Source organism: Thunnus maccoyii, chromosome 24, assembly GCF_910596095.1.
Source record: "Thunnus maccoyii chromosome 24, fThuMac1.1, whole genome shotgun sequence".
Lineage (NCBI taxonomy): Eukaryota > Metazoa > Chordata > Actinopteri > Scombriformes > Scombridae > Thunnus > Thunnus maccoyii.
The window spans coordinates 11,089,694-11,110,351 of record NC_056556.1 but is presented as its reverse complement, the minus strand read 5'-3'; the positions used below and the strand labels follow the sequence as shown (position 1 = coordinate 11,110,351).

Sequence of the window (20,658 nt, the reverse complement as noted above, 5' to 3'; positions counted from 1 at the left end):
CATCCGGAACAGAAACAGAGAGCAGCTGCTCAGTTAACGCAGGCTGGGAGCCGAGTGTCAGACAGCAGAGAGCAGCGCTGTAGTTACAGTGCTAATGTTCAGGACAAGTAGGACTCTAATTATACATTTCCAGCAAAATCAAAACTGAAGTTTTGAACGGTATAGGTGACACTCCCCTGATTTGAGTACAAATGCATTTTAGCGGTGGCAGTAAATGTTGAAAGATTTCCTGGACTGATGAAGTTGGAGCGACAGTATTTGGGGACATCTGTCCTAGCTGAGCAGCTGTTTCCAACAGCTGGTCTCACGTTAGCTACAGTGAACAACACACATTACTTCACCATGTTGATAAAATATGCGTATTATTTTATATAAAACCACTCAGACTGAAGTGCGTTGTGGGAACATTGGGGTTTTATATTTATTCAATAACGTTACGAGTTATTTACTTTTGAAGGCTGCAGATCTGCAGAAGAAAATATGGCTCAGATTTTGATTGAAATTGTCAGATATGTCCAACACATTTAGTCTGATCTAATTTATATCCTGCGGTGAAGCTGTGTTTAACACTTTGGATTTTGTCGTCAATTGTTGAATAGCAACAGACGGGAACGCGGCGACACAGATTTAAATGAAGTTATTATTTTGTGTCATTTAATTTATAATTCAAGTAGCTTAGTGTTGACTTTCTCTGTACTTCAAATTCCTAAATTGATTTTGCTTCAAACATAGATCACATCAGAGGTTAAAAAACACTTATTATGGCAAAACATCTACTTTATTTCATAAACTGATATTGATTAACCAACAATTGATTTGTTATGTGGCTGACTAATGATTAAGAAAAACGTTTAAAAATTTGCATCCATAGACCAAACTAAATTGACAAGCACCAGAACTTAACAGGTCATAATGCATAAAATATTACAACACACACTAATAGACAGAGCAGAAGATCAAAGACACAGCAGCAAGGATGTTATTCACATCTTCACCCTGCTATTAGGCCTGAAGTCTCCAACACAACAGGCATCGAACACACACACACACACACACACACAGGCCTAATAGAATCAAAGGCATTTCTCCTGTGCAGCAGCCGACCCAGTGAGTTTGTTTAAGGCTCTCTGTCACAGCAAGCTGTCAACTCTACTGGAGTTCAGCTGCACTAACTGAGCAGACAGTGCACTCACACGCACACGTATGCATGCATACAGTACAAATATACAACAGCAAGCCATGACATATGTCACATTAAACCAGAAAAACTGTTACTACATTCCTGTCAAGCCTAGACATGATGGTAGGACACATGGTTGCTGAAAATAAAATAGTAACTTAAGACTTGCATTACTAAATTACTGTATTTTCTTACAGTGAATGAAGACTTTCTAGCATAATACAGCAGTAATACAGGTATTACCTAATCATATGAATATAGCTGTGATGACTTTTTATATAAAATGAGCTCAGTCATAAAGCCTCCTTTTCTCTCCATTTATAAAGGAAAGAAATATGCTGGACCTAATGCTGGATATTATAATGCTTTCAATACAGACACTCGAGTATTTCTGCTTTTTTCCTTCTGTAAAAGAACTGTTGAATGGTTGAAATGAATGTAAAGTGTAGATGTGACATCGGTGAACAGGAGAGGAAAGAAAAATTATAGTGAAAGAAAAGATTAGGGGACAAAAATTAGTTATGGGCATTGATCTCCCACTCTGTCTTGTGTATGTGTTGTTGTGTGAATTAGCAGTGATTTAGTTGTAACTTGATTAAAGGACGGGTTCACAATTTTTCAAGTCTGTCTCAAAACAACAGTCAGGAGCCCAAATGAACATTGAAATGTGTTTTTCTTGCTGTAATCATTCCTCATGTTCATACTGACCATTAGAAGATGCCTTCATAATACACTTACAGTGTAAGTGATGGGGGACAAAATCCACAGTCCTCCTCCTGTGCAAAAACGTATTTAAACGTTTATCTGAAGCTAATATGAAGCTTCAGCTGTCCAAATGAGTCAAATCAAGTAGATATGTTTCAATGTTGCAGTCTTTTTAGTACCAAAGTCCCTCTTTTTGTTACTATACTTCAACCGCAGCTCAACAAAACACAAAGAGGGAATTTGATGCTAAAAAGATGTAAATGTGGCAGATATTCTCTTGATATGACTGAGTTAGTCATATCAAGCCTCATATAAGCTTCACATCAACTTTTAAATGACTGTGTGGACACACTGTGGGTTTTAGCCTCCATCATTTACATTGAAAGCACATTTGAAGGGAATCTTTTAATAACCAGTATGAGCAAGAGGAATGATTACAGCGAGGAAAACCTCTTTCACTGTTCATATGAACACCTGATTGTTGTTTTAAGATAGTCAAGATAGAAAAACAAACTAACATTAGATTCTCCTCATTTTTATGTAAGGAAATGTAAATCATGCAGTGTTGTGCATATTTTTCAAAAGAAGGTTAAAGCTTTTTGAACATATTTGTGTAAATGGTGTTGGTGGGTGGGTGTTTCCCACAGCAGAGGATAACTGACATGTGAGAAGACACGTGGTCAACTTCTGTGGTGTGCTACTTATTATAGCATGTCACAGTTCTGTTATACCTATGAACGCTGATATGAGATGTTTTTGAGGGGAGGGAATCTGAAGATTCAATAAAAAGAAAAGGGGATACTACTAGTTTCAGGCTCTTACTACAATGAAGGCTGCAGATCTGCAGAAGAAAATACACCTGTGTGCCTTTGTTGACTGAAATGCAATATGAAACATAACTGGAGTTAACTGGTTGATGAAGGTCAGTGCAGCTCTTTGATAATGTGGAGGCATCTTACAGTCGTCTGCCTGTATGAAAGTGTCATTTATTGTCTAACATATTCTGAAGTACGAGGGAAAAGACAAAAAAAACAGAGAGCTCTACAGTGGTGTTGTTCTACTGCAATGTTAGTACCAGTGAAACTCAGTTATCTACAGCTCTGTATGTATGCAGGGATTTTGAAATGAAACAGACTTATAATTATTTTTTCTGCACCTGAATAGAGTTGGCAGAAAGTTTTGTAAAGTGTTACAGTGTTTCTTGGTTGGTACTGGAGTTCAGTGCTCCACGGTCTCGGTGATGACGTTAGGATAAAATATTTCACTTTCATTTATTATTAAATCCAACATGTGTGTCATCTTCTTTGACAAGATAACTCGTGTGTGTATGGCTGCTACACTGTGCTATTGAGTTCTGCCTTTGTTGTCCCGTCAACCTAATTTTTATTAACATATGAAAATATATATTTTTTAAATCTGTGAATCAATTCAGGAGCACAGAAGATAAGAATCAAGTAAGATTCTCCCACCCCCTAATGTTTGTTCCCTTTTCAATAAGCCCACAGTTATGTACCTTCAGTGATTTAAGGCAACTGTCCCTTTAACATTTGAAAGAGCTCATGGTCACATTGTGGTTCTGAAAAGGATAACGCACATAGAAAATGGATGTACAGTATTCATTGATAAAGGACAATGTTGACAGTGCATACCAGATCCAAAACTTGGTTTTGGATTTTCACTTTTTGAGTGAGCCTACTAAATGCCTACTGATACTTACTGAGCTGTGTCATAGGAACAAAGCCTGCGAATTCCTAAATTGAGTATAATTTCACTATGATTACTGAGAGCCAACGCGTGCACTCTGAATTCCCTTTGCTCCACCAGCAGTGGAGACATCATCAAGCTTTGACTTCGAGGTATTTGAAATTCACTTTCTTTAATAACTTCCATGAATAAATTAACCAGTTGCAGCCATCCAGTTCCAGCCAGTTCCAGCCATCTACATGGAGCCTAACATCATCTTTCTTCCATCCATTTTCCCCCATTTTCAAGTGTCAGAGTAAAGTGGCCTGGTGTACCGAACACTGTTAAGCATTTGCACTCATCATTTAATCATCACACCTCGTCCTTTGATTGATGCCTAATGAATGCCCGGGGTCTCAGTTTACAAGACGATCGCTAACAGAGCCTTGCTAATGGGTTTTGCCTGTCTGCCAGAAAGCCCAGGCTTCAGGCAGAGAGGGCTGTGTTCACCCTGAAGCTTCAAGGCCATTTATTCTATCATTTCTCATACAGATGTGGCATATCTACCGCGTTCCTAACAGACCGAACCACCCCAAAAATACATATTCTGAGTTGTTCTTTCCTTATATGGACAGCAGTGACACGTTCACACCTGTTCCATGAATATGAAAAATGAAAAATTCAGCATTGAGCTCATAGTGTAAACAAGTAAATAAAAAAAATCTGTAAAAAGAATGTCTTTGGGTTGTGGACTGTTGGTCGGGACAAAACAACATATGAGGATGTCACCTCGGACTTTAGGAAACAGTGATCGACATTTTTCACCTTTTACTGACATTTCATGTACTAAACAACTGATCGATTAATTGATAATGATAGTTATCATTAGTTGCAGCCCCAGTTATAAATGAAAAATAAAGATGTACGGCAGTGATTTTAGGGCTGCAACTAATGATTATTTTCTTGATTAGTTGTTTGGTCCAGAAAATGTCAGCAAGTGGTGAAATATGTTGATCACGGTTTCACAAACCTCGAGGTGATGTCATTAAATGTCCTGTTTTGTCCACAACTATTCACAACTCAAAGATATTCAGTTTACTGTCATACAAGACTAAATAAACAAGAAAATATTCACATTTGAGAAGCTGAAATCAGAGAATTCGGACATATTTTTCTTAAAAAAGAACTCAAAACAATTAGCCTAATCAATTCTAAAAATAGTTGGCGATTAATAGTTGGCAACTAATCGACTAATTGTTGCAGCTCTAATGTTTTTGCTATAACAACACATCTTCAGAACATATCTGGGGAAAAAGACAGCGGGCCCTGGCAGTTGTTCTGTAAAAACAGATAATTTAAAAAGTGAGTAATGATGATGATAATGCAGCGGTGATGATCAACGTCCTGCTTTGACCTTTAATACTTTCAGCTGAGCTCTTCGCATCAAACCTTTGTTTCCCATCATTCTTCCATCTGCTGCCGGCAGGTCAACCGGTGTTGACGCCGCAGCTACATTTTATTTGTGCCTCCCCGTCCTTCGTCACACACCCCCACCACACACACACATTTAATTTAATTAGAGCATATGCGGCCTCCCTCTCTGCCAGAATTGTCAAGGCGCTCGGGAGCAGCCAACACTATCACTGATTGCTTCTAGATAGGAAGAAATATGATTAGACCACGTGTTTGAGTTTGCCTGTTAATGTGAGTGTGTGTGTGTGTGTGTGTGTGTGTGTAGGAACTGGGGGGAAATCTGATTGTGGTTGGGTTAGTGGTGAGAGTGGAGGTAAGCTGAAGGGTTGAAAAGCATGAGGAGATGATTGGATAGAAGGAGGACATGAGGAGAGGAAAGGTGGAGGAAGGAGGAGTGAGACGATATATCTACAGTATTTTGGTGATGGATGTTGTCTTTTTTGGCTTCCTTTTTTTGGCATATATTGGTCATTTTATAGGAATACTTAAAACATTTAGACACTATGTTGCTCTCTGTTCAAGAGTGAAATTAGAGGATTGATATCAATTGCATGTTTGTGCTTTAAGTAAGGAGCTGAAGTCTGGATGTGGTTTGCCTAGTTTAGATTAAAGACTAAGGTTTTCTTAAGATTAAGTAAGGTTATGATGTTCTAAAAGTGATCAGACTGATTTTTAGAAGTGGTGCAATTTCATATAAAATCAATGCAAAGACGCAAATTTGCTTTGGGGCAAGTTAAAAACTGTTGAAATGATCCCAAATTGACAGGAACATGATGTGAAAAATAACAAACTTCCGTTCCTGGCGAATACAATTGGTTAATTGCGGCCAATAAACAAACTTCAAAACACTCAAAGCAGTCAAATTCGTGTGAATAATACTTTTGTGTTCACTCTGAACACATATTAAAAGTGACTAATTAACACGTTGCATCTTGTTTATTTATTTATTTTTTTCAGAGAGATTACATTTATGTGACAGCTTTATAAAATATGATGAATTATAGATTAAACTACCCCAAAGTATATAAAGCAATTATAATGCAACAACATTAATACTGCTTACATTTCAATGTGTCATGATCCAATAATATAATACATACAGGGGACACTCTGTCTAAAGAGTACTTTTACTTGAGTTGAATTAATTAACCAATCAGGTCAGTTTGGTCTATAAAATGTCAGAAAATGGTGAAAAATGTTGATCACTGCTTTTCAAAGCTCAAGATGCAACCTAAAATGTCTTGTTTGGTCCTGACCGAACACTCAACAACCCAAAGATATTAAGTTTATTATTAGAGGACTTAAGAAACCAGAAAATATTCATATTTGAGAAGCTGGAACCAGAGAATTTTATCATTTTTCCTTAAAAATGACTTAAAATGGTGATTACATTTCTGTCAATTGAATAATCATTGCAACTCTATTAGTGTGGTATTTGTACTTTCACTTATATAAATGATCCGAATCCAGCAGTGGAAATAGGTCTAATAAACTAAGGAATCACTGTGTCCAAGAAGTAGCATTGCTGTATTTTTATTGATTCATGACAAGACAGTTACAAGCTATTGACGTAGACATTGTTTACAATATTTGCAAAGTAAATATTGTAAACAATGTCTACTACACAATCACAAACAAACAATGTCAATGTCTACAACACAATTACAAACTAAACAATGTCTACTACACATACACACACAAAGAAAGAACTAAATGGGTGGCATGGCACTTAAAGAGTGGAGTACAGTGTGTGTAAAGCTGATTAAGTCTTGAGTGTGTGTTGAAAGTATTTGAGTTAGCTATGCATTTAAGTAAAGCTATTGAACATTCTACTGAAAACTTTTCTTATTGCTATTGATGAATTGTCTATTGCCTGCACATATATCTATCATTTTATCGCCCGGTCCTAATTTGAGATTAAACAGTGAATGATTCTACTGGGCGACTGAACATATTCCCATGGTAGCTGCTGTACTGAGGTGGGTTGAATCTCCTCTGGGGGTTGCTTTGTGTGTAGCTGAACGGAGGTGGGTTGAACTCTGGCCGAGGGTTTCCTTGTGCGTAGCTGAGTCGCTCGTATCTCACTCGGAGGTCGCTGTGACTTTTTAACAGTTCGCGATAGTTGGAATTGACGTCACTGTGCCTCCTCGCTAGATCGGCGTAGTCTTGTTGCAGCCCATTCAGAGCTGTTTTACTCTCGTCCAGGGCAGTTTTCTGCTGTTCGCACTTGAGCTCAGTGTCGTTGAGTTGTCTGAACTGGTACGTTGCCTCTGCCTGCTGTTGTTCATGAAGCCTGGCGTTGCTGTCTTGAGCTCGCTGGAGAGCCACGGACAATTTCTGCCGTTCTTCCATTAGTTCTATTTGCTTGGTCAAAGCTTCCTTGAGCTCAGCACGGTGCTTCTCAGAGGTGGTCTGTTGCTTTTGGAGAGCAGTGGCAATTTCATCAGCTCTCTGCTGCAACTTTGAGTTTCTTCCCCTCTCTCGATTCAGGGTGTCTTCAAGCTCCTTCTCTCTCATCTTGCTCTCTGACTGGCACGCTTTGAGCTCATTCACTGTGATCTCAAACTTAACAATGGCGGCTTGATTCTCAGAGATGATGGCATTTTTTTTTGACACCAGTTCTTCATATTGGTCAGTAAGAGAGTGGTTTTTAGCCCTAATTTTGTCATATTCGGTCTCCATGGCCCTGTATTTAGCCCGGATATCTGCATTTTCCATCTGCAGTGTCTGCATGTCGTACATCATGCGCTCTGAGGATGCAGGGGCTCCTCCTAGTTGGTTACTGAGGAACATTGGAGGATTTGTTGCAGCCGGCATTTGTGAAACTATCTGCTCGAAGCGCTTCTTCTCATTTTCGAGGGAGGACTTCAAATATTTTTCAGCCACCAGGCTCTTTTCTAAAGCCACATTCTTCTCCTGGAGCTCTGCTTCCAGCATCTGCAGCTTGTTAAACGCTCTCTTGAACCGGAGCTTTTCCTTGTTAATGGCCTCTTTATTGCCATTGCAACCTTCTCTGGCTTCCTGAAGCTGATTTACAGCAATCTCCTTCTCATTTAGAGCGGCCTCAAGATCACTCTGCAGCTTCTTCTTCTCAGAAACCAGTTGTTGTTCTTTTTGAGTCAGGTGCTGCAGTTCCTCTGCCCCCTTCTGCTGCTGGGAGACTGCATTGTCACACTTCCTCTGGAGTCTACAGATCTTTGACTGGTTCTCCTTGAGGTCTGATTCCAACTGGGTGACCTTCTGTTGCAGTGAGGAAACAATGTTGTCCTTGGTTTCAATATCACCTTGAAGATTCTGAATACTGAAGTGCAAGGATTGAATTTCATTGTCTTTGCACAGGCTTTCATTCTCCATCTGGATGAGATGCTCCTCAAGTTCCTTGATTTGGAGAAGAAGCCTCTCCTCACACTCATCTTTTTCTTTGTCATGCTGACTACAGGACAACTCCAAATTATGATTGAGCTCCTCAAGCTTTTCAGTCCTTTTACTGTCCTCCTCATGATCAGCCACCATTTTACTAATTTTTGCTTTCAGCTTTTTGTTGCTGTGCTGGTGGTGTTCAAGTGACTTTGAAAGATCAGCCATTTGTGTCTTCAATTGCTCCATTTCATCATGAAGACAAGCTTTTTCAGCTTTCTCCTTCTGCACAGCCTTTTTAAAAATATCATTTGCTTTTACCACCTGCTCCAGAGCTTCTTTTAATTGAGATGTAACTTGTTTTTCTTGCTTTAAGGCCTCCTCAAGAGCAGCATTTCCTTTTTGCTCCTGCTCCAGAGCTGCTTTTATTTGAGATGTAACTTGTTGTTCCTCTTCTAAGGCCTCCTCAAGAGCAGCCTTTGCTTTTTGCTCCCGCTCCAGAGCTGCTTTTATTTGAGATGTAGTTTGTTGTTCCTGCTCTAAGGCCTCCTCAACAGCAGTGTTTGCTATTTGCTCGTCTTCCTCCTCTAGATCTATACATAAATTGATACCTTTTTCCTGAAGCCAGTCATATTCCTGACTATTTTCAGCTTCCTCACCGGAGGGAGTGTAAGAGTAGTTTTCTCTGTTGGATGCAATGGACTGCTCCTGAATGCCCTCTTCAAGTATCAAAATTTCATCCAACTGTGCTCTCTCTTTTCCCGTGAGGTATTTCAAGCCCTCCTTGATCTCTTCCTCAATCTCTTCCTCGATCTCTTCCTCGATCTCTTCTTCATTGTCCTCCACAAGGTAATCCCTTGTTTCTTTTGGTTGCCACATAGAGCCCAGGGCCTGCATAGTGAAACCTCTTCCTCTGTTCATTTTCTTATCGTTAAGAAATGATGACACCTTACTGATAATTTTGCTAGACGTTCGTTTAGACGAGTCGTTTGGCTAAAACCTGGCGTTTCGTAATCTTGCACTAACCAACTAGTGTCTGTCTTAAGACCTTAGAGTACAGAATGAGAGCAAGCTATTAGCCTTTGTGACATCACAAAGTGACATGACAGTTGTCTTTGATCATTCTGATGTCATCATTCTGGAACCAGTTCAGGTTTGTTTTTATTTATTTATTTATTTTTAAATGTGTTTACATTCATCTTTCTCACAAAAACTTACTATAGCAACAAACAACTGTTAATTGTTTAACAGTCAGTGTGAATCTACAATAAGTAAAGTCAGCATAAGTCTTAATATCAAGACAAAGTGGCTTTAAATTCACACTGCAGAGAAAGAGTGAAGAACAAATAAATAGAGAAACAAATGAAATTCCCTAATCAATCACAGGCTGTTGATTATGTGTAATTAATTTATTGTTCTTCCTAAAGGACATTAATTAATATTAAAAATAAAAACATGTCTTGGTTAACTATTTGCCAGCTTATCAATAAATGTGAATATTTTGGTTTTTTTTTAGTCTTCTATAGTAATAAATTCTATCTTTGGGTTGTGGACTGTTGGTCGGAACAAAACAAGTTGCATCTTGTGCTTTGGGAAACAACGGTCAACACTTTATAGATCATATGACTAAATGAGGATGCAAATAATCATTAGTTGCAGGCCTAAAATCAACACTACATCTTTTCATCTTTCCTCATAATATTGGTTGTTTCTCCCAATATACTCAATTTAGGACAGACAGAATTAACAATATTCAGATGTTTTATAATATGCAGAAAGGACTCTTTGTTTAATTTATCTGGGGTAAAGTAAAGTCAGTTTAATATTTTAAATTGTAGCAATTTATTGCTAGTGGACCCAAAAGGCTTCCTAAAATTGTTCCAAATCACAGTCCAGTTCAAATCTCCCTCATTTAAAAGAAGATCCAGTATTCTGCACATCTTTTAATAAACTGTGGTTTTTGGAGTTGAACAGATTTGTAAAAAAATCAAGTTTCACAATACTAATTTAATGATTCGACAACAAAGCTTCATATGAACTTTATTTACCTGTGTCTCTGTTTGTGCATATTTTAAATGTTATTTTAAAGTTCATAGTTGAAACTGCATACTTATTGACTGAAGTATAAAATGGCAAAGAGTTATTATCCCTAATCACATCCTTAAGGTGGTAAATGCCTTTTGGCTTCCAGGAAGTCCAGTGTTGTGTTTTGTTATTATTTGAAAATGCAGAGATGATTTTTATTTCTCCATATTAAACAAGTTAAATAACTATGAAGTGTTGAAAACCACTTCTTAGATATTAAAGCAGGTAAAATTTTCAGTATATAGTTTATCTTAACAGTATCATCATTTTGAGTACATTTATCCAACCCACACAGATATCTGCTTGTCTTGAGCTATAAAGGAGCTGAGAACATTTTCCAAATTGTAGGAAATGTAATTTATGGCAGTCAGGTTCTCATAGATATACTTCCTGAAGAAAGCATGTCAGCTTTTAGATAAATGATATGATACCAACACATCGATAAAGATTATTGGCCATTTTCCAGTAAGAGTTTCCTCTTTGGGAAATGTTTTTTGTGCCTGTTGAGAAATGTTCAGGGTTTGTTTCTTCTCTTTAGCTTTAGCAAGATCTTTGTGTTTGTAACGTTTGAATTTAGCAACAGTTGGCCGTGGCTGAATGCTTTTGCTGTTCCTGGCTCCTAAAGTATGCGCTGCACTCGCTGGAAAGTTAAGTCTTTTCTGTTGGTATTTTTAGCTGTGACTGCATTAAGTTTTTGATGGCCTTCTCAGGGCCGTCAGATGTGTGTTCTGGGATTCTGTGAAGTATTAGGCCTAGATTGATTGAGAATTGTTACTTTAATGTCCTTGTTATCTTTTTCTAGGGTTGATATATTAGTGATGAGTGTTTTTTGGGTTCGGGTTTAATCTGTGAGTGAAGCGACCTGTTCCTAGCTGAATTCCAGGCCTTCTTGTATCGACAGCATAATCAGTAGAAAAAATAATCATTAGTTTCAGTTCCTAGTAATTCCTGCCCTGCCAACGGTAGCATTAGCGTAGCCTCATCGGCTGCTATAGGAAATGAGAATGTACTTTAACGTACAGGCCAAAAACTGCAGACTGATTGGCTGTTGTCACGTTTATTTCTGCTGTGTGATAGGCTGTTAGATCTATCCATATCAATCTTCCTCCTCACATCCTATCATCTCTTCTTTCCTCCACCTGAACTCTGATAGTTTGAACATGGATCCAAACACACTAAAAGAATGTCTATTCTGAGCATTTTGTGCTGTTGTTAACCAATAAATAGCTTCTCCTAAAACCAAATATTTTAATTTTTACTTGGATTTACTAGGAACTGCAACTAATGATATCAATAAATATCAACCCTAGAGAAAGATAACAAGGACATTAAAGTAACAATCCTCAATCAATCTAATACTTCACAGAATCCCAGAACACACATCTGACGGCCCTGAGAAGACCATCAAAAACTTAATGCAGTCACAGCTAAAAATACCAACAGAAAAGACTTAACTTTCCAGCGAGTGCAGCGCATACTTTAGGAGCCAGGAACAGCAAAAGCATTCAGCCACGGCCAACTGTTGCTAAATTCAAACGTTACAAACACAAAGATCTTGCTAAAGCTAAAGAGAAGAAACTTAAAAAGGAACAAACCCTGAACATTTCTCAACAGGTGCAAAAAACTTTTCCCAAAGAGGAAACTCTTACTGGAAAATGGGCAATAATCTTTATTGATGTGTTGGTAAGCAAGCAAAAATAAAATCCTGAAGTTAGCAGGGCTACGACTATCTGGAGTGCCCGTCGTGTCTAAAGCAACGTGACCCGAAAAAAGCTGCTCTAACTCACAGACACGTTTCTCTAGTAGAGACATCCTGTCTACAACTGCGGAACAGTCATCACACGCCATCATTTTCATGCACAAAGCTAACCGCTAAACTAGGCTAAGCTTGAAGCTAGTAACAGAGTAGCAACAAAAGGCTAGTTACCCACTAACACTAGTGCCGTTTCACAAAGAAAACTAGCAAATCTAATGAGATGTGAACTAAGCACAGAAAATAACAGTGAGTAGGATAAATGAAGAGGTTACAGCACACTATATATAATGACTACATTACAATTTTGCACTTTTTACTCAGATTTCTACCTTGAAAAAACATTTGAGATGTTTGCTGCCCTGCCAAAGGAAGTTGATGTGATAGTAATCACAGCTTTTAGTTTTATTTACATTATTTAAGTTAAAAGGCAAGCTAACTTGTTTTGTTACAGCAGATAGTTTGCACAGTTAAATGTTTACATTATGTTATTCTGTTTTTTATGCTAATAAATTACTCTAAAGTTCAAGCTTCAGTTGTTATCAGGATACTCTTCAAATAGCAGCATTATTATTATTTATATATATTGTGAAAAATTATCGTGATCACATTTTTTTGCCTTATCGCCCAGCCCTTCTCCCATTATTAGTTTGATTTTCAAATGGACGGGAGGTAAACACGAAAGCTTTGATTCTCTGTGTAATAAGATTAGTGTTATTAAAGGGAGAAGGGCAGCTAGAGAGAGAGGGAGGGAGGGGAAGGAAGGGAGGATGGAAGAATGAAAGAGTAACCTTTTACGGACGGAGGCAAGGAGAGAGCCTGCTGAGTAGTGGTGAAAAGAAAAAAAAAAGGGAGAGAGGTGAGACAGAGAGAGGAGGGAGAGGTGGGGTGGGATGGAGTGACCCCGGCGAAAACAGATTAGCAGACCATGAAGAGGATTACCAGCAATGATAGTCCCTCTGAGGGAGCAGAGTCAGTCCGAGCCAATGCAAACACACACACACACACATAATGAACACATCAAAGTGATCAGCTGTCCAACCTGTCTGGCTAATGCAAACACACACATACCTGTCAGAATACACAAAGCACATTTTCCTCAAGCACAGTACAGATTTAATGTTGGTATACTACTGGCCAGGTTTTTGACTGTATACACTCGTATTTCCCTCTCCTCTCCCTCGTACCCATAATACTGCTGCATGAGATTATATTCCTTCTCTTGAAACTGTCTGCGCTCCAGTTTCTTTAAGGTGCAGAAAGCGACATTTTGGGGTGAGGTATGCTGAGGTATAGCTTAAGTTTTTATGTTTTATTAAATTGTGTAGTTAGGTGGAGCTTGTTCAAAGTTAAATTTTTTTTATTTTTTTTTTAACTCTCTAATTTAGCAGTCTTGATAGGGATGGGGGAAAATTATAATTTGCTGGCTGGATGAAGCAATAACTTCTTGGCCTTATGAAAATGGTAACAGTAGTTTGAAACCCTCAATCTAATAATCAGATTTACTGTTCTCGGTGCTGTTTGGATCAACTACCACATTAAAATGTGGTCATTATAAACCCGAATATTGTTTGAATCTTATCACCTTGATGCTTCATGACTTTTCCTAATTTTACAATTACTGTTTAAAGGTATAAACATGATTTTGAACTGATGACATGTTTTAGAAATCTGAAAATGACACATTACCTCTCTGCTAGTCTCGCGATACCAGACAATCAGAGATCTCCGCCTACTGAAGTCTGGGGATTTCTAAATGCACGGTAGTAGCTTGAACGGCAGCGATAAACCTACGCCCCTTACATTTGTCAAGGACACGCCTTACCAGAAATGATGCTCACCGCCCCAATATGAAGGGCCGCCCTAAAGACTTTGGATTGGTTCTGCTATGCAAGGTTGTTCTTTTTTTAACTCTCACTTGTTTCTACACAGTTTTAACAACAATAATTGGGAGATTGTCCTCAGTCTCTATGAGTGAAGCGTTTGCAGACTGACCTGTGAGTCTACCTCTCGGCTGTAAAACTGCTCTACCCTTCACAAATCACAAACAAGTCTATTTAGACTATATTTCTGTTATTTAAAGCTCTCCCAAGAGAAGTAACATTACCTTCATCAAATGTTCAAGCCCAGTTTGTGGCAAACTGAAGGTTTATTACTTCAATATTTGTCTACATATTGGGTTTGAATGAGGTCAATAGAAAAGGAAAAAAGGTATTTGCAGGTAAAAACGAATAGATTTTACAATTATTATTACTACACAAACAGCAGTTGGGTCTATGATACCCCAAACAATGAGGAAGTAAAGCCAATATCAACTGAACACAAGGGTTTAAGAAATATTTATGTTTAACACATCAATAACTCTCTTAAAGGGACCATTCTTTGTAATGAGCACACAAAACCTAAAATTGCAGTGGGTTATTTTCTATTGAGGTATTATTACTTTTACTTAAAGGGTACAATCAGAAATCTAGTTGAGAGCCATTTTAGCCACACACACACACGCAGAAATTCAAAGCACAACCACCATTCTGCTGGCAAGGACGAAGTGAATTCGGATAGAGAAGGAAGGACTAAGATCCTCGCTGCACTCCAAACAAGCCAAGTCTGATAAACATCAATCTATAGAAAACAAGGAACAACACAAACTGAGTCAGACTCCCGAGGTGAAGAAGTTTAACCACAGACATGAAAACCAACTTCCTTTGCTCTCGGCCTTGTCCACTTAGACAGAAGTGTAACTTTTTTCAACTCACAAACATTGATTTGAAGTTATTACAAACACTGAACAGGGCTGATTCTTTCTGCTAATAATGACTAATCAAGGAAATTACCTGGTGAAAAGCTCAACACAGGAAACTAGTCTGCAAAAAGTGAATTATCTGCAAGTGTAAGACAACATTCAGCACAACAAAAAATACTAAACAGACAAAAAACATCATGCCATCACACAAAAATGATTTTTATAACTATTTCACATAATGTTTGCATGGCTGTGAGCATCTGTTTCTGTCTCTCAAACACACACACACACCACTCCTGCATTTTTGCCATTTTGCACAACAGCAGAGAAAACAGCTGACTGTCAACTAGAGAGGTTAAACGTGCTGGGCTGACATGTGTATGTGTGTGTGTGTGTATCTTTGTCCAAAAGCAGCTAATCCCACTTCAACCACCACGGCTGATTTCAACTGACACATCTGAAAACATCTCTGCAGGGCAAAAAGTTCTGTCAGCTGAGACAAAGATTTATCAGCTCATGAAAACACAGAAGCTAAAGTCATAAATAAAGACAACAAATGTTGACAACAAATGTTGAACTCTGATTTTTCTTTTTTGCACACAAGACAAGCAACAGTATATTAGCTTCCTTCCACTGCAGCCAGTCTAGTCAAGTGTGTTTCTTGTGCGATTCACTTCATTTCCTCCTGAGATATTTACATTTTAGGTGTCCTAATAGACAAACTGAGTTTTTGAAGTTGTAGCAATCATATGTTAACATTTACTTACACAAGCAGTGCTAATGAAACTGGAAGCAATTAACACAATTGTATCAGGATTATTTTGTAAATAAAACCCAGCTCTGTATTCTGTACAACATGTGTGTTTTAGATAATCTCATCGCTCGGGTTCAGGTCAGGGAGGGAGTTTACTGGCATTTTATCAGATCCTCTTATCAAATCTGAATCTTTGAATCCCTTATCAACTCTAACTCGGTTTAGCTTTTAACATTTATAAGTAACTAAAAACAAAACTCAAAGATTTAGTCTTCAAACTATAATTTTTAGTAACAGCCAGATTAAATACATGAACTATTGATTAGATCTGTAAGCTAGCATTATATTAGAATAACAGAAGAAGCCCCACTTACTTTTACACCTTTTATATAAAATATTGATATGATATGCATAAAGTTTAACAGGGAGATTCTCCTAAAATTGACGCTTGAAGGTCCTGATTCAGAATTATTAAACTTTAACTGAGATATTCTTAAAGTGAGGTGAGATGATCAGCTGATCATTTCTCTGGAGAAGAGTTTCCACTCTCTACAAAAACATACAGTGGACAAACTTTGGCTCAGTACAGACACCCTCCACTCCACCCTAAAGCCAAAAGTTTCATTTTAGCCGTTGTGGAATTAATGTTAAATAGCTGTTATAATCTGCTGTTTCTACCACAACAGCGATGGTCAGTACTGCGTAACAATAAGAAGTTTGCAACTTGAATATTTACTACTTTGCTAATTAAAAAAAGAGGACGGAGAAATATGAGGTTTCCCCTTGCGTCTGAGCTCAACAAATCTAGCTATTTTGCAGATTTGGAACTTGATACTAAATCTGAACCCAACCTGAGTTCAAATTGACTCTTTTTATAACTCTGTCTAGTGGTCTCACCGTGTCTCTTATCATAAACAATAGGAATGATGGCCAAAACTAGGATGACAGGACGTTAACACCGTGTAACAAGCATATACACGCACACAAGTACTGAGAAGAAAAACTGTATGCAGACAGACTCGATATTTAGGCACTAAAATGCCGTGGTGGAATAATTCAGATCCTTGTAAAAGTAAAAGTGCTGCATTCAAAATCCTACTTAAGTAAAAATAGAGTAATAAGTATTATCAGCAGAGTGTAGATAAAGTATCAATAGTTATGGAGAAAATTGTTGTTATTATTATTATTACTGATGATAAACATGTACACAGTATTTTAATATTGTAGTTGGTTGAGGTGGAGCTAATTATAACTATTTTATATATGATTGGGCAGCTTAATCTGATTTGAAAAACAAAAGTCTACAAAGTAAGTAGCTGTTAAATAACTGTAGTGGAGTAAAAAGTACAACGTTCTTCTGAAATAGTGGAGTAGAAGAGTAAAGTAGCAGAAAGTAAAGTTCAAGTACCTGAAAATTGTACTTATTTACTGTACTTAAGTCAATGTACTTTTTTTGCATCCTCACGCTGCTGAGTTCAAGTGTCAAAACCTTTAAAAAGATTTATTAGGAGGAAATGTTTCTAATATTTTACACTTTCACTGTATATATTTTGTTCTTATGACTAATCAGCACCAGCTAAACTCTGCTCAAGTTGTGGAGACGTTTTTGAGAAAATTTAACAGTACCTGTCAATTAATAACAAACAACAAGTTGCGTAATTTTAAATTCAAGCTGCAACGCCACAAAATGCCAGAAAGGTCAAATGGGTGGATTACAAGCTTTGCTCACAAAATCAATATACAAGATAAAATGATAAAAGACACTAAACCTTTCCTTGTTGCTGACATTTCTCTCTATCCCTCTGAGGGCGAGGTTTGATATCAGGACCCCCCCCCCCCCCCAAGAGGAGGATGGGGGTCCTCTCCCTCTATCTCTCTCTCTCTCTCTCTCTCTCCCCTCCACTCATCCTAAATGAGGGCTTTTTCCTGGTTTTTTGGTGCTGTTGGTGGGGGGGCGCCAGGCTCCTGGAAGAATGAGGACTTCCTGTGGAGGGCCTTTAAGTGCCCCTCTCTCTCTCTCTCTATCTCTCTCTTTTACAGTTCCTCTCCAAGTCTCTCGCTCATCCTAAATGGGGTCAAGCTCCCAGCCAGGACCTGCTGCTTTCAAAGACCCTAAAGAGCAGCTTTCCTCCACCTGCCCTTTCCTCCTCACCCTCCACAACCTTTGCTGCCGCTTCTTCCTTTTTTCTACTCCATTCCTGTCCCCCACTTCCTCTTGTCTGCCTCCCCTCTTTCTTCTTCTCTATCCTCACATCCTTCTTTTCTCTTTCTCATTTAGGTCTGAGGGAAGAGATTGTGTGATTTTATACACCAGAGCCATGCCAACATCTTTTGCAGGTGCACTTTTCCAAAGATACCTGTGCACACCTACAGTACTGTATCCATCTATCTGTCCATCAATGCAATGTTTTGGGTGAATAAAAATGTATATTTCCACGTGACGCAGGTCCAAACTGCACTCTGAAATATAGTCTTTCAACCTGTTTTGATCTAGGAATCTGGAGTGTTTAACCCTGGGGATCGGGACACCCCCCAAAAGGTTCACAAGATGATTAACAAGAAAAAAACAGGAAGAAAAAACATTTCTGATAAGCAAAATTTTACCTCTTGAGTAATAAAAAACTATTCAAATGACACAGTGTGAGAACTTTTTGATTGAACCGCTCACAGCTCATTGGCGTGCAATCTGTGATGAGGGGTCACAAGTAGGCATGGCTCGTGGTCAAGACGCATTTTTGACCTGGAAAGCCCCAAAATCAGTCCTAACAAAAATCTAGTCCTGTGAGGGTCAAAAGGCGTCTGAAAGCCCAGTACATGAGACTAAAACCATCCACTGAAACCAGAATCGAGACAACAATTGTGTTAATAAAACATATTCATGCATTCACATGAGACCAACCAGGTAAAGAGCTTCCGCAAGGAAACATGTAACCAAGTCATCCAACTAAACCTGACGAGTGTTTTTCCAGCTAACAGACAGAAAATTCTCAATCAGCCATCAAACAGCCGAACTGCCCACAACATTTCTTCAGCTGCACATTCAGGTTGCACAGTAGCTCCGTGAAGAGCCCCGCTGCTACAAGTGGATGCAATTATGTTATTATTTTTCCACCGATATTCAAATGACGTGCAATCTTTTTTTAATGGTTTCTGTGCACATGTAGTGGAAGTCAGTCTGCGTCATGGTCCGAAGAGAACTCGTCTATTTTTTTCTAAAGCAGCGACGCTAACAGTGAAGGCCGATTTTCAGAGAGACGAAAATTTTCAGCTTCAGGTTAAACGTACAGGCTGATTTCTTGCATTAACTCCTAAAGAAACAGCAAAGTTTACAGTAAATACAACTGATCAGTAGCCAGTGAACCTCAGCCACCTAACACACACAGACACACACCTTCATGCCTCAAAGGGCCCTCCCTTTTTCAGAAGTAGCAACATACCTTCCCTCCTTTTACTAGGCCTCCATCTATCCATGGGAGAGAGCAGTAGATGGGCAGGTTGAGAGCTTTTCCTCTACTTATCCATCATCCAGCATGAGATAAGCTCAGTCATTTCTACATTGCAGGAGAAAGGATGAGCAGAAGAAATGGATGCCACGCGTATAATCTCCAAGTGATCCAAGTTTCCCCTGACTCTTCATAAATTCACGCTCCTAGGTGCACATATTCTCCACTCACTGTCTCGGCCTAGCAGTGGCAGATAGTCCCATAGAATCACATCTTTAGTTTCATTCCTGCAGAACTCAATACGTCCATCACCAGCTCAAACTGAAGCCCTACCTGATGCCTGAACCCTCTCCCATCAGCATCTATGTCTTCTACTTTTTTGCCTTCCTTCCACCTTCCACCTGCGTCCCTTCCTGCCTTCCTCAAGCCTCCTCTGGCTTTCTCTTGTATCTATTCCTCTGGCTTTCCCTCCATGGCGTTCCTCCCATCCCAGACTCTCTCCAACGCCACCGTCGATGGCCAGCGTGGCTCTCTGCTCCCCTCCGACCCATACTGGGTTTTATTTAATTTGTCCGTATAATGGACGTGAATGAACCCCGGGGTTTAGGGCTACACAGGCAGAGAAAGCGACAGAGGAGGGAGGGGCAGGCCGCTCAGCAATGTGTGTCAAAAGAGAAACAATAAGTGCCATTATTTTTGATTGGCTTCCCCTTTTTGAAAATTACTTCCAAAGTGTGATGTCCCATTGTGGGGGAAGAATAACGCTGAACAATGCAGCAGGGGGCAGGGGGGGTAGTCTTATATATCCAGGCTAATATTCAAGGGGGCTTTGGCCAATGCCGGCTGGCCTGCACTGGATAACCCTGCAGCGCAGCGACTGGGCCCGGGGTTAGGCTCATAATGGGAGGCATTGGGAGGCCTTTAGTTCCCATTGTGGCGGCTGTGTCAACAGAGAGGCCGCTGGGAGTTGGCTGGCATGTGGAACGGAGAAAAGGCCCTTTATCCCTTTCTTTTTAGAGGGAAAGAGGGATAGAGAGAGACGTTATCACAGCAGCCCGTTGCACCATCTCTCTCTCTCTCTCTCATCTGCCTGTTTACCCTGTTAGAGTTTTTGGTAGATTGTATAAAGAGAACAAAATGTACCCATGGTGATTCCTTAGTTTCTTTGCTACATGCTAACACTTTCACATACCCTGTCTATAATGAGTGATAGCACCAACTATACAGTCTGGCTGTACTAAAAGAAACACAGCGACATCACTAAAAAGAAGTCACACAGAGCAAGAAACATGATCAGACAGGTTGTAAACAGACCCCGGGGTGAGCTTAACTAATCTAGAAGAGAAAATGAAGGCGAGCAGTAAAATTATTGCCCAAACTGTCCATCATAAAGTTTACAAACTGATTTCCTGCCTCAGATCTGAGCTACTGTGGTTTCCTGTGCAATGAGACATTTCAGGTCCTCTTACTTTCAGTTTTAAA

At 39.1% G+C, this 20,658-nt stretch overlaps 2 protein-coding genes across 2 annotated transcripts in view; one reads left to right on the top strand and one right to left on the bottom strand.

Annotated features, from left to right (window-relative positions):
• The window catches only part of LOC121892084 (arachidonate 12-lipoxygenase, 12R-type-like), a 172,093-nt gene that overhangs the window by 52,089 nt on the left and 99,346 nt on the right, over nt 1–20,658 (top strand). The gene's annotated exons all lie outside the window — the stretch shown is intronic.
• LOC121892083 (myosin-7-like) lies at nt 6,441–9,524 on the bottom strand. The gene has a single exon (XM_042404889.1). The coding sequence runs from the start codon at nt 9,317–9,319 to the stop codon at nt 6,959–6,961; it is 2,361 nt and encodes a 786-aa protein (XP_042260823.1). The 5' UTR covers nt 9,320–9,524; the 3' UTR covers nt 6,441–6,958.